Genomic DNA, 14,088 nt, shown 5'->3' on the forward strand with positions numbered 1-14,088 from the left:
ACTTAAGCTTGTGTCACCGACCATAAATAAATTCCACATTTACTACCCTTAATTAATTTATAATGGAATGTGCAGCCGAAGAACAATGTATTAATTTCGAGAATTTATCTCATTTAAGAGGTACCGCTGCAAATACTATTTGGAAAATTGTAATTTGATCCTTACTGGCTAATTCTAGTAAGAGCACATATAACCTTCAATCGGTAGAGAAGTATGCTTTTAGTCACTTCACTCACAAATTTATAAGTTTTTTTTGCAGAAAATAAGAAGCGAAAGTACCATGATTATTTTCTTTAACATAACAAACAACTGTTCACATGATTTTATATGTAAAAGAATTATCAAAATTTTCAAATGTGAGCCCGTGGATTCGGAAGGACCAAAAAGCGCATAAGTTTTAATTGAAGGTTAAAAAATCGAGTATAACAAGGACTAAAATGCTAATAATTAAGGGATCAGACGCAATTATCCCAAATGATTTATTAATGGGGCTAAAAATCCATTACATCGGGCCCTACAGGTGTAAACATCTTGAACAGACTGCCTTAATTGACTGCCTTTAATATCCATTTTCAAAGTCAATTCTCATCTAATTCTGCCCAACGTGTAGGAATTAATTGTCAATTGTCACAAAAGGGAAAAACTTCAAAAGTCTTGGATTACTTTTTGTGTTCGTACACGTCTATTTTTTTTCTTTCCCGGTACGTCTTTTTAGACTTCCTACGTTTACTCAGTAAGGCTGGACTATATTTATTACTAGATGACCTATGTCCGTGATAATACTTCGAATTATAATGTATTTATGTATATATAGTTGTGTTTACATAGTGATAATATATATATATATATATATATATATATATATATATATATATATATATATATATATACAACACTGCGTTCAAAATACGATTAATATAACATTGTAGTTTGCGTTCTGTATCTAAAACTTTATTATATTCATGTTAGCTACGAAAATTTATTAATACTTTTTAAAAGAAAAGAATCGTTTAAAAGAAAACTATTTTCCTCTATTTGAGATAAAATAATAGCAATATTTAAGCATCAGTTGATACTTTCAATTTTAATTCGATTAATTTAAAGGTGTAAAATATTTATTATTTTTTATCAAATTTTGATTTGGATAATTCTAATTCAAATTATTAAATTAATTTTACATGTTTAAAACGAAACAAAGTAGAAATTGATTCATGTTGTCTTTTGCACGGGTTTTTAAGGAAACGTGAATTAGAATTATAATTTGACTAATTTACCTTATTCATTATTTGATCTTCATTTGATATTAATCTCTTTTCACATTTATTAGAGTAAGAATAAAAATAAAAAAGTAATTAAATTGTATCTTATTTTTTAAATATATAAATTTTAAGTATATTTATTTTAGTAAACATAACAAATAAATGACATGGCGGAATAGCGAATACAGCAATTAAATATTTTGAAGAAAAGTAATAATATGGGGGTTCATGTTTTTTGCTTGCAATAATTTCATTTGCTCCCACTAATGGGTTAATATGCATGTGACAATGAATCCACTATTATTGACTTGATGAGAATACTTTGGGAATTATATGAATATTGTTTAATTTTTTAATATATGCGGTGCATGTTTTTTTTTTTTTTTAATATGGGATCCACTTTTTTTTTCATGAGTTTAGAGAGGGTGGGGTCCACCTTTTTTTTCATGAGTTTGGAGAGGGTGGGGTCCACCTTTTTTTTTTTTTTAAGAGTGACTGACGGCGAAGCATGGATATCTCTTTTCACATTTATTAGAGTAAGGAAAAAATGAAAAAGTAATTAAATTTTATCTTATTTTAATATATAAGTATTTTAAGTATGTTGCTATACAATAATTTCATTTGCTCCCACTAATGAGTTGATACGCATGTGGCAATGAATCCATCATTATTGATTTAATTGTTTGATTTTCTAAGCACTTTTTTTTTAACATTGTTTGTTTTTTAATATGGGATTCACTTTTTTTTTTTTTTTAATATTGCTTGATTTTGTTAATATGGGGTCCACTTTTTTTTTCCGTGAGTTTTGAATGTGGTGGATTCCACTTTTTTTCTTCTTTATTTTTTTTTAATACTGGTTGGTGTTTAATATGGAGCCCAATTTTTTTTTTTAACTTGGAACGGACGACCAAAAAGGAGCCGGTTGGACGACGAAAAAGGAGCCCAACCGGCTCTTCTAAATAGTTAGAATTTTATCAGGCACAAGCTGCAACAACCATAAATCTCTTATTTAAACTTGAAACTTAGACATGCCACCCAATAGGCTGTTAAATGGATGACATCCACCACTTTTAATCACAAGTTTCAGATTGAGCTGTGAGAATAAAGAATTTTTTCCGTGAGAAGTGTTGTACCTCCTTAATGAGCTAATTTAGAGCCCGTTTGGATTGACTTATAAGTTGCTTATAAGCTGTTTTCAGCTTTTTTGAGTGTTTTGCTGACCAGCTTAAAGCCATTTGTGCATAAAATAAGTCCAAAATAATAATTGAGTCCATTTGGTTTAGCTTATCTAAAGCAGCTTATAAGCTGAAAACAGCTTATAAGCCAAAAAAAACTTTTTTTTTTTGGCTTATAAGCTGTTTCCAGCTTATTTTAAGCCCATCCAAACAGGCTCTTAATGTGTATTCGAATTAATCAGATCAGTAAATTTTGGATACTAAATGACTAAACAAAAATAAGAAGAAGAAAATTACATACTTGATTCATGAATGGACCGATATGGTAGACTCATTCATGGACAAATGTACTTTCAATATTCCGTTTCCCCAAAGCATTCAACATTGAATTTTCAAGAATCTCTTAAACTGCATGAACAAAAAAGCATTTACGAACCGATTTTCTGTTAGTGTAATTTAACATATTATATTAGGTTATTTATAATTTATTTTTGATATTTACAAATAAGTGTTACTTAATAGAACTACAATTATAGTTAAAATTAATCAGAAGGCATAAGTATATTTGACACTGTCAATGCTCAAAACTTAAACTATTACGTTATATATGTTCATTTTTTTCTCTTGTATGTGATGATAATTTTCTCTTTGAGTTTGGATCTCAACATCGGATAATCCACCACTTTATTCTTTGTTCTCTTCTTCCTATTTATTTTTTAAAATTCGCTATTGTTTTTGTTTGAAATGATTAATTTGTTGTTTAGAACGCAATTTTTTTTAGTGTATAAATTTTATAAAATAAATTTAAGGGCCTCTTAATATGATTTCGCCTTAGGCCACGAGATTCGTTGAGCCGCCCCAGCATATCCTGCCCTTAACAAACAGATAATATATATATATAAAAAAAAGTACGCAAATAATTTAGAAATAAAGACTTAATCTTCTGGAGGAAAAGAATTTCATGTAGAACTTGTTCGGCCATCAGCAGTATACAAAATCACAAGATATCATGTTAGAATGAACCGTCTATTCTTTACACTAGTAACAAAATAATCACAGAAATTAGCCAATGAAAAGAAGCTAATAAAGGAAAATAAAAAAGAATCAGGGTGTGTCGTAAGTGGAATTATCAATCAATCTGATACAAAGGAAATAGGACCACTAGAGATGCTGCCATGGCTATCATCAAATGCAGCCAAAGCTCTCTCTAAGTTAGAAACAATGTCAGATATGGTAGGTCTATCTCTCCCTTCCAAATGCACAGAATGCATTGCAGTATAGGCCACCAATTCCACTGCTTCTACTTCATTTGCCTCTGGTGGCCCTACTCTCTTATCCAAAATCTTTGTCAATTCTCCAGCGATAATTGCAGGTATTGCATAGTCCACCACACTCATTGGCGCACCTCCATTCTCTTCACTCTTGAATATGGCTCTCTTTCCTGTCAAAAGTTCTAACAACACCACGCCAAGTCCATACACATCACTCTTTGCTGTCAACACATTTAGACCATAGTACTCTGGATCAATGTACCCAACTGTACCAGCAGCCTTCATTGGCCTACTGCTGTAATCGCGATTAGACTCTGGCCCCATTAAAGATAATCCAAAATCAGACACTCTTGCAATCCAATTTGCATCAATCAAGATATTGGATGACTTAATGTCCCTGTGAATTATAGGCGGGACTGCATAATTGTGAAGGTATTCGATGCCTCGTGCAGCATCTAATGCAATCTTGATCCTCATTTTCCAAGAATTCACTATACTACTGCTCTTCTCCACATTGTTCTTATCGTGTAAATGATCAAAAAGCGCTCCATTCTTCATGTACTCGTAAACCAAAAGCCTTTCATCCCTTTCTTCACAATAACCAACAAGTCTAACTAAATGTTTGTGGTGTAGTCGAGACAAGAAAGCCAATTCTGAGTCAAATGCACTTTCTTTCTCCTGAAATTTCTTTGTTCTTGGACCCGTTTCTCCACGTTTGATTGCGACCTCACGACCATCCGGTAGTTTTCCCTTGTAAACAACCCCAAAACTACCAGCACCAATCTTGTTCTCTAGAGAAAAATTGTTAGCAGCTGCAGCCAGGTCTGTAAACAGGAATTCCTCTGCCCTGTCTGCGTGTTTAGAAGAAGTTCCACTCCTTTGACGCCTCATCAACTGCGAGCCTTGACGCCTAAGAGTTGATGATCTTGAAACAGGACTACTACTCGATAATTGCCCTCCATTAGTAGTAGTAATAGTAGGTTGAACTGAATTATGAACTTTCTTCTTTCCAAAACAACCACCAACCCACAGAAAATAAATTATACTGCAAATCCCTGCAAAAGTACCCACCGATCCAACAATGGCAAAAGCTAATAAACCCCTTCTTAGCCTTCTAGAAGGCGACGAAGGTGCCACCGGTGGAGGTGGTGGCGGCGGCGTTTGTGGTGATAAGGACGGTGGTGCTAACATTGAGAAATCACAAGGCCTACAAATATTACCATTTCCAAAACAGAGACTTTGGGACTGAGTATATATACCACAAGTACAATTAATTTGTACACATGGACCTGGAAGAATCATTGGTAAAGGAAGGGCAGCCCCTTGAGGATACATACTACTAGTCCAATTTGGTCCCCAACAGATCACTGAAAAATTGCTTGTTGTCAATCCGCACGTAAAATCTAACCCAGCTACAACAGATTCAAAAGAAATACTTTCTGTAATATTACTTGAAAATGAACCATTTTCACCCCAACAAACCACTGTATGATTCACACTCCTAATTCCACAAGTATGATTCATTCCCAAAGCTAATCCAAAATACTGGTAAGACAAATTAGAAGGAACATCCAATTGACCATTATTGTTATCACCTTTACAAATTAAAAATCCAGTAGTGTTCACCCCACAAGCGTGCCTTCCACCAGCATATATATTCACCATCGTTTCATTAACAAACCCATATTGGATTCTTGAAGCAATATCACTGTTTCCCCAACACACAACCCTGTTTGAACTTTCCAAGATTCCACAAGAAAATCCAGACCCAGATGAGATTGAACTAAATCGTGATGACCCATTTGGCTGTTGACTCGTATAAGAATTTCCTCTCCAACAGGTAGCATTTTGGGTACTCTTTATCATGGCGCAAATTTGGTTATCACCCATTGTAACGGTTGTTAACAAGTTTGAGTAACTGAAATAAATCCGTTTGGGGATGAAACTTGTGTTCCAATAAAGGAGTGAAAATCCACCAGAACGGATGGCGGTGAAGCCGTCAAGGCCGCCGGCGATGACGTCAAAGGAGACGTGAGGTGAAATAGGTGTGGCTGTTGATTGACCGTCAGTCCAACATTGGATTCTTTGGATTGGTTGGTTAGCAACTATGCCGCAGATAGTGGTGGCTCCGCCGTACACGACGGCCAGAGTTGTGGCGGACCCACCGAGGGCGACGGCAACAGTGAAGATGTTTATTAGGGTGACGACGATGATGACGACGGTGGTGGAGGGCGTCGTCATTTGAGAATTTTTGATAATTTCTCTGTTGTCATCTGTTTAGAGACAGAGAAAAACACAAAGAAAGAGAGAAAAGGTTTTGCAATTTTTGCTGCTGCTGCTGTTGTTGTTGTTGAAAAAGGCTTAAAGGTAGAAACAGTGAACAGAGCTAAAGGAGGTGGTACTTGCTGGATTCTATATTACACGTGCCTTTCGGGGTCCCTTTGACCAGAGTTTTATGAAACACGATAATTCAGAGTACACACCTAGGCACATGTGAGTATTTTTTTTTTTTTTTTAATTTTCGAGATTCAAACAACATTTAAGGAAGCTGCACATTTTTAATTTAGGATTAAAAGATTCAAAAATATCTCTTTATTTTTTAAATTTTATGCCTAGTCAGATTAAAACACTTAAATTGAAACGAAGGAAGTGGTAACTTTTAATTAGGTTTAGAGGGGTTTGGCAAACATTGACCGGAGGCTGAGTAAATTTGTTGTTCTACTAAAATAAATCGCAATTTTAGAGAGTGATTTGAGGTTGGTGTTCTACTTTTTTGATTGAGTGTGTGAGATTAGGGAAACACTTACCTTATTTAGCATTCATATCAAATTAAGAAATTTAACTTTAACAATAATATATTTAAATGAAAATATATATTACTGAACCATGTTTAAGTGACAAATGTATGTATGAAAAATATTTTTCTTACATTAATTTATTTAGTATAAATATTAAGTGCGGATAAATTTTTAGCGTACAATTAGTCAAGTCATTGCAATTTTGGGTAAAAATATAAATTAATTAAATCATTCTACAAGCACTTTTTTATTTATTTAAAATTAATTCAAACTTATAACTTTTTCAACTTATAAGAATAAGTGATTTGACCTAATTTTTGTACTTTTATTCCTAATACTTTCGTAACTTTTCCAAATAAACTTTCTAAGTCACTCTTTGTTCCATTTATATCAGTGCTTTTTCTTGTCAAACATGATTGTTGACACCTAATTTTTTACTTTCAATAATTCTATTTAATTATTCAAAGTTCTTGAATCTCAAACGGAATGAAATATGTATTTTATAAACCAAAATTATTTTACAAAGTTATTTCGATAATATTTTGTCATTTCATTAGGCAAAATGATTGCAAATATATATTGTAAGTCATTTAAAAATAATTTACATATTGTACTATTAATATTAAAGTATTTTTCAACATCAATTATAAAATAACTCAAAACAATTATTCAATTAATTGTTTAAATTATCAAGTGTCAAAATTGATAAATATTTTACTCCGTTAATTCAAGAAAATTGATTAATTAACTGAAATAATCATTTTACCTACTGTTGCAAATCACATTTGTATTTTTGTGACTCAAATTGATTACGATTAATCTCGCTTAATTGTGGTTATATGTTGAAATTCGTTTTGTTATGTGATTAATTGCTGCTACAATTGAAATAATCAATTATTCATTTATTATGGTCATAATTGAAACAACTAATCACATGGTTTAAGTCAATTAAGGCCATATTCGCAATTTAAGTTCTTTTAGGTATATTGACTGTGTGTTTAAAATTGATTACTTAGTTTTGATTTTGATCATAATTGAAATATCTAAGTATGAACGGCTCTTAACCTTGGTTATTTGCTAAATAGGTTATTTTTTCCCTCCATATATACGCATATATACATGATATACACGAATATGTGTATATGCATGTATATCATGTATACAAGAGCGGCAGGCCCCTTTTCCTTTCTTTTAAAAGTGAACCGAGCCCAGCCCAAACAGCCAGACCCAGCCCACCATCCAAACAATCCTTTTTTTCTGATAAACATGCACCAAACGACCTCATTTCTCACTTTGGTGAGAAGAGGGTTTCGAAACCCTAGCCGCCTCTGTCTCCTCTCTCTCTTTCGTCACTCTTGGCCTGGAAATGGCAAAATCTCAGGCCAACGTGGCTTTTTCAGTCAATGCTACATCATTTCGGGTAAGAGCATTTAATGCTCTTACCCTCTCTCACCCTTTTTCGCCATGGAACCACCACAGAAGAGGTAAACCCTTACCCTCTCTCCTCTTCACTTTTTCTGCCCTCAAGGACGAGGCTCTTAATGAAATTTGTCTCTTTCTAATTTGAATTTACGATTTTTATTGCTTGTTGTTCATACACACGGATTCAAGAGAATCTTTTTGCAAAAATTCACAAGTCCCACATCGGTTTGGGATCTAGAATTAGGGGTTTTGGGGGTTCTATATAAAGAACCCCACCCTTCACACAACTCACATGGGGATTGACCAACAAAAAAAAACTAGAATTGCCTAGGGTTTTAGCACTTTGCTGAGACCTTTAACTATTTGAGTTATGTAAAAATTTTAATCTTTATTTTCTCTTGTTTTTTGTGGCTGAGCTTTGGGTTTTGGAGCAACAAGGATCCAACAATTCCAATCTCGACTAGAGGTTGTGCACAAGAAAGGTAAATGCTCTTTCTTTCGTTATCTTTTAGTTCTGTGTTTTAGTTTTGATATGTTTGTTGTGTTTATGTGCTTTGTTTAATTTAGTATATTGTTAATTAGTTATTAGCATGTTTATTGATTTGATAGTCTGTATGTGTTTAGCTTTGTTTTGTTTCAGAGTAGATTAGCTTAAAAGTTAGTTTAGCCTAAGTGTTCATTGCTTTGATAATTCATAAGCAGTAGATATCCATGTTATTTTGGTTTAGTAGCATACTTATAGTTTCTGTATGGTTCAAACAACACTAGATTATGTTGTGTCTTATATTTGTTAGTTCATTAGCACGATTAGAAATTATTCTTGGTAAACCTTGTTTAATTGTGTATCACAAACAGGATTGAGAGTTCATGTTATGTTTCAAACCACTATATATCTATATGTCCATTAGCTTAAACATGAACCCATCTATGTCCTGGCCTACTAGGTTAGACAGTTAGAACATGGTTAGTCAAGATGTTAGATGGTTATTCTAGATACAGGAAGATCAACTTGAACCCCCATGACTGCATGTGATAAATCTGTTGGAACAATCTAACTTAGAGATGTATGGCTATCCTGAAACTAACTTGTGTTCCTGTGCTTGTGTTGAACAAATCCTGAACTGATGAGTTTCTTAAAGCCTGAATGTTGTTCCTCTGTATGGTGGATGCTTAAGTTCAGTATAACAAGATGCCAACATGTACTAAAATCCCTGTGTATTTGTATGTTAAAACTGTGAGGCCAATGTGATCTAGTACTAGTTATCAACCTATCATGCCTTAAACCTGCTATGATTTAAAAGATTTAGTTTGAAAGGAAATGGGATATTTGTGATAATGTTAAATAGCCTATCTTGAATATTGGCATGTCATTTTCCTTGACCAAGGTTCTCCTGCCATTATGTGTTTCTTTTCTTGAGTAGTTCTGTCTCTGTTTTCAAAGTAATGACGTTTGTTTAAGATAGTTTGTGTTATATCCCGTGTTTTCACACGTTTGGAAAAACTTGTCATATATTGGATTTTTGAGATGTAAGGTCAAATTTGATATTTTGTTGAACATAGGAGTTATGTATGAAAGAATAGAGTCATGAAAGTGTGGGACAAGGCTAAGGGCAATTTTGGAATTTCGGAAATTAGTTTCGGGAATTACAAAACGTGGACTACAAGTCATTGGGCCACAAAAAAAATTGGAAGGAACATTTTAGGCCCAATGCATGGTGTGGCCGGCCATGGTGTGGCCCAAGCCCACAAATTGTATTAAATTTCCATGTGATTAAATCATCATAAGGGATATTATTATATATAGCCATCTTTATCCATTAAGATGACTTAGAATAGAAACCAAGAACAAGAGCAAGAAGAAAGAGGGCTCTCGGGTTTGGGGTGGAAATTTAGCCACCAAAAATATTGTTCTAAAAATTTATTTCTTGTTGATTTCCTACTAAGTCAAGGTTCCTTTGTAACTTGGTATAGTTGTTTTGGAGTGGGGAGCATTAGAATCACCAAAGTGATCATATCTCCAAGTGAAGAAGACTTGAAGAAAAGGCAAGAATTTCTACCTTTTTATTGTGTTATGAAGTTTTGATTGTGTTGTAGTATATAGAAATGTGTTGATTGTGTGGAAAAATGGAAGTTTGCAAGGTGGGTTTGGAATATGGCTTGTAGCTGTGGGTGTGTGTGTGTTGTATGGTGATAATGTGTTGAATTCATGTTGTATTCTAGTTGTGAATGTGATGGAATTTATGTTGAGAATGAAAGTGGAATAAATTTGATTGAATTGATGAAAATAGCATTTGGCCGTGTGGTATGGAGTGGTTTGGAATGGAATGGATTAAGTTTGTTTAGTGTGTTAAAGTGTTGTTGTGATGTTTGTAATGTAAATGAAGTTAGAATGATATAAGTTTGTATTGAATTGGAATGTAGAAACTTATGTCGTTTTAGTATGATTTTCCGACATTAAGGAAATGAAGTTGTTTGGTTGTGAATTATGATGATCATTGATGAATTTGGAAGTTGGAAACTTGTTATGAAGTTGTATGCCAAAGATTTGATGTTTTGCATAAGTTATGACTTTGACGGAAAGTTGTATATTGTGTATATCGAGCGTATAACTTAAGGAAAACGATATGAAATGTTTCTAGAATTTTATTGGGATGGTTTTGAATGTTAATGAATGTGAAATCATTGATATTAGTTTGGAAGTTGGGTTAGAATGAAGGTTATGTCAACTTGTGAGAAAAATGACTAGTTGAAGGATATTTGTGTCTTTAATGGTTGTTGTTGATATTGATGTTGTCGTTTGGGTTGTTGTTGATGATTTATAGCCGAGTTGAATTCTCGGGGTGCTATATGTATAGGGGAAGTGCTGCCGAAATTTCGGGAGACAATTATGCCTTAAGTTGAAACTTTGGTATTCATAGCTTACAATTGGTAAACTTGACCAATTGCAGTTTTTCGACGAAACGGGAAGTGAGTTTGGAAAGGCGTAAGGAGCGTGAAAGGTATGTAAAGCAACCCCAATTCTTCCCTTGGCATGCCCTTAGTGTGTTAGGGTCGGATCCGGGCCTCGAAGGACCTCTTGGCCCTCGGAATCCGCAAGAGAAAATTCCAGTTTTTCCTTCAGTGGAATTGAACCACTTTAGTATGCTTTTCCGGAAAATTATGCAACTTTGCTCCAAATTACTTGGAAAGTCATAGAATGTTTGTAGAACCTTTTTAAGTGATACTATAAGCTTAGAGGGCACAGTTTGAGCCCGCCGCCTTATTTGTCCCGAGGCGGGCCCACTATTCTCGGTTTTGCCCTTAATGTGCTAAAGCTTCCTTTTTAAGCGATTTTTGAAAGAAATGTTTTGATTACCCTACTAATCGCATAACGAATATTGTTTTAAATATTCTATTAAATCTTATAAATTATTTTGACACTCGGAATGACTTCAGGGAGGTTATATTTCTGTAATTTATTATGATACCTGAAATGCATCTATTATGATTCCGTCCGACTTCATTGGATTTGTTTATCTTTGATATGCCTCTTCGAGTCTTTGAAAACAATTATGATATTTTTAAATTGCATTAGTCTCTCACTACTCCATTCGTGGATGCCCCAATGTTTCCCACACTGAGCCCGGGCCAGGATATGTTGTCAAGCGTGATTCTCTGCATTGTTCGCCGCGCCCTGATGTGAGGGGGCAGGTATATGCGTACATGGGTCTGTGGAGTATGATATGCCATGTCCGCCTATTCTGATCTGATCTGTTATGGCCATTTTGATATGACATTTTATGATACGGGGCCACGCCCCTTTTTCTGATTCCTCTGTATTGTGGCACCACCGTCGGGAGGGTGGCCACGTTCTGTCTGCTGAGTCCCGTGGCAGGGACCGGATATGATATGACATATGTTTCTGTACACATTCTGTCTGTTTTGGAAATATGCATTTGACACTCTGGATTTTGTACTTATTTTCTGAAATCATTATGATTTGACTTCTGTGATTCCGCTTTACATATTCAGTACATATTTTGTACTGACCCCCTTTCTTCGGGGGCTGCGTTTTCATGCCGCGCAGGTACAGACCACAGGTTCGCTGATCCACACGTTTAGGATCCCATTTCTGCTATTTTGGGGCGCTCTCTTCTTCAGAGCCCATCTTTTGGTACAGTCTGTCACTGCTATCTGGATATGTACATTATTCTGGGTATGACGGGGCCCTGTCCCGTCTTATGATTATGATATGTTCTGTAGAGGTCTGTGGATATATCTGTGTGGGTTCTGTACATATGTTTGGGATACTTTGTTCTATGATGGCCTTATCGGCCTATGTGTGCCAAGTCTGCTTTTTATGCTAAATTCTGTAGCGTCCACTAATATTATTATTATATTATTTTGTTAATATGCTAATTTGGGTATCGGGTACGTATAGGTGCCCAGCTAGGGCACTGGTCGCGGCCCACGGGGTTGGGTCGTGACAAAAGTGGTATCAGAGCGGTTCGTCCTCGGATTGTCCATAGACCGTGTCTAGTAGAGTCTTGTTTATCGGTGTGTTGTGCACCACACCTATAACCAGGAGGCTACAGGGCATTTAGTATACTACCCTTCTTTCTGTCTTAGATCGTGCGATAGAGCTGTGTTATCAGCATGACCCCTCCCTAACGGGTGGCTATATTTGCAGATATGCCTCCAAAAAAGGCAACAGCGGCCCCAAAGGCCAAGTCAGCAGCCTTGGGAGAGACTAGCCGGGTCCAGAGGATTACCAGGGCCCAGGCACATATTGCTCCGGAGACTTTGCCCCAGACAGAGGGTTCTTCTACACCGCCACTCGTGGAGGAGATTAGGGCGGCCGCAGCCGCAGATCGGGGGGCGGCTCCACCGCCAGCTCCCGCATTTCCAGTAACTGAGCCTCCAGCTCCACGGCCAGGCACTGAGGATCAGTCTATGAGGGAGGCAGTCCAGTTGCTGACGAGACTTGTGGCAGGGCAGGTTCAGGGGCATGGACTGGGTGGTGACCGGACAGTCAGGCGTGATAGTTCGAGTGCCCGTGAGTTTTTGACTTGTAGTCTTCCAGAGTTCTTCGGGACAAAGCCCGAGGAGGATCCTGAGGAGTTTATCAGGAAGATGCGGCGCACTCTAGATTTGATTAATGCTTCCGAGACAGAGTCAGTCGCGTTAGCTTCGTACCGGTTATATGATGTAGCGGCAAACTGGTACGAGTCATGGGGGCTATCCAGAGGGGACGGCGCTCCCCCAGCAGTTTGGGGCGATTTTTCTCAGGCATTTCTTGGACATTTTCTGCCCCCAGAGTTGCGACGAGCCAGATCTGATAGATTCTTATTATTGAGGCAGAAGGGCCGCAGTGTCCGGGACTATAGTTTGGAGTTTGATTCCTTGGCCCGATATGCACCTGCTGTGGTGACTACTATGGCGGACCAGATGCACAGATATATTATGGGGCTGGATCGGTATTTTGTTGATAGCTGCTTAGTATTGGCTGCTCAACCCGGTATGGACATTGCCCGTATTCAGGCCCACGCCCAGGGTATGGAGGATCGGGGCAGAGGAGGACACCAGCCTAACAGGATCCAGGATCGGAGACAGCCCAAGAGGGCCAGATCATCTGGAGACTTTCGGGGCAGACAGCCCCAACAGCCGCAGCAGCCTAGCAGATTTTCATCTCAGCCGGCGCAGAGCGCGCCTCCCCAGCCTACAGGTCGCAGGTTTGATAGCCCAGGGTATTCAGGAGCAGGCCAGAGCTCCAGGACTTCAGGTTCGCGGACAGATAGGGGTTCTGGTCAGATGAGGCCACCCAGGGTTCAGTGTTCTCTTTGTGGCAGATATCATCCGGGAGAGTGCTACAGGGCCACCGGTGCATGCTTTTCTTGTGGTCGTCAGGGCCATTCTGTGAGAGATTGCCCGTATAAGGGTAGTTCGGGTGGTGCAGCGCAGCCTACCGGATCAGCCGCTGGGTCTTCATCTTCGTCAGTGGCTATGCGCCCTACGGGGCAGGGCTTTCCAGCACCGGCGGGTCGCGGCAGAGGCCGTGGTGGAGCTTCTGGTATTAGCGGTCCTTCGAACCGCATTTATGCTTTGGCCAGTCGCCAGGATCAGGAGGCATCTCCTAATGTCGTTACAGGTACTTTATTGGTCTTCTCTCGGTCTGTGTATGCAC

At 37.2% G+C, this 14,088-nt stretch overlaps 1 protein-coding gene across 1 annotated transcript; it reads right to left on the reverse strand.

The window, feature by feature from the left end:
* Positions 1-3,349: 3,349 nt before the first annotated feature.
* On the reverse strand, positions 3,350-6,419 carry LOC132608995 (putative serine/threonine-protein kinase-like protein CCR3). Its single transcript, XM_060322829.1, has one exon. The coding sequence runs from the start codon at positions 5,944-5,946 to the stop codon at positions 3,568-3,570; it is 2,379 nt and encodes a 792-aa protein (XP_060178812.1). The 5' UTR covers positions 5,947-6,419; the 3' UTR covers positions 3,350-3,567.
* Positions 6,420-14,088: the final 7,669 nt, after the last annotated feature.

The sequence above is a fragment of the Lycium barbarum genome, chromosome 9, assembly GCF_019175385.1.
Source record: "Lycium barbarum isolate Lr01 chromosome 9, ASM1917538v2, whole genome shotgun sequence".
NCBI lineage: Eukaryota > Viridiplantae > Streptophyta > Magnoliopsida > Solanales > Solanaceae > Lycium > Lycium barbarum.

What these genes read in the sequence shown, in the direction of transcription:
- LOC132608995 (XM_060322829.1), bottom strand. Translation starts at nt 5,946, where the DNA reads ATGACGACGCCCTCCACCACCGTCGTCATCATCGTCGTCACCCTAATA.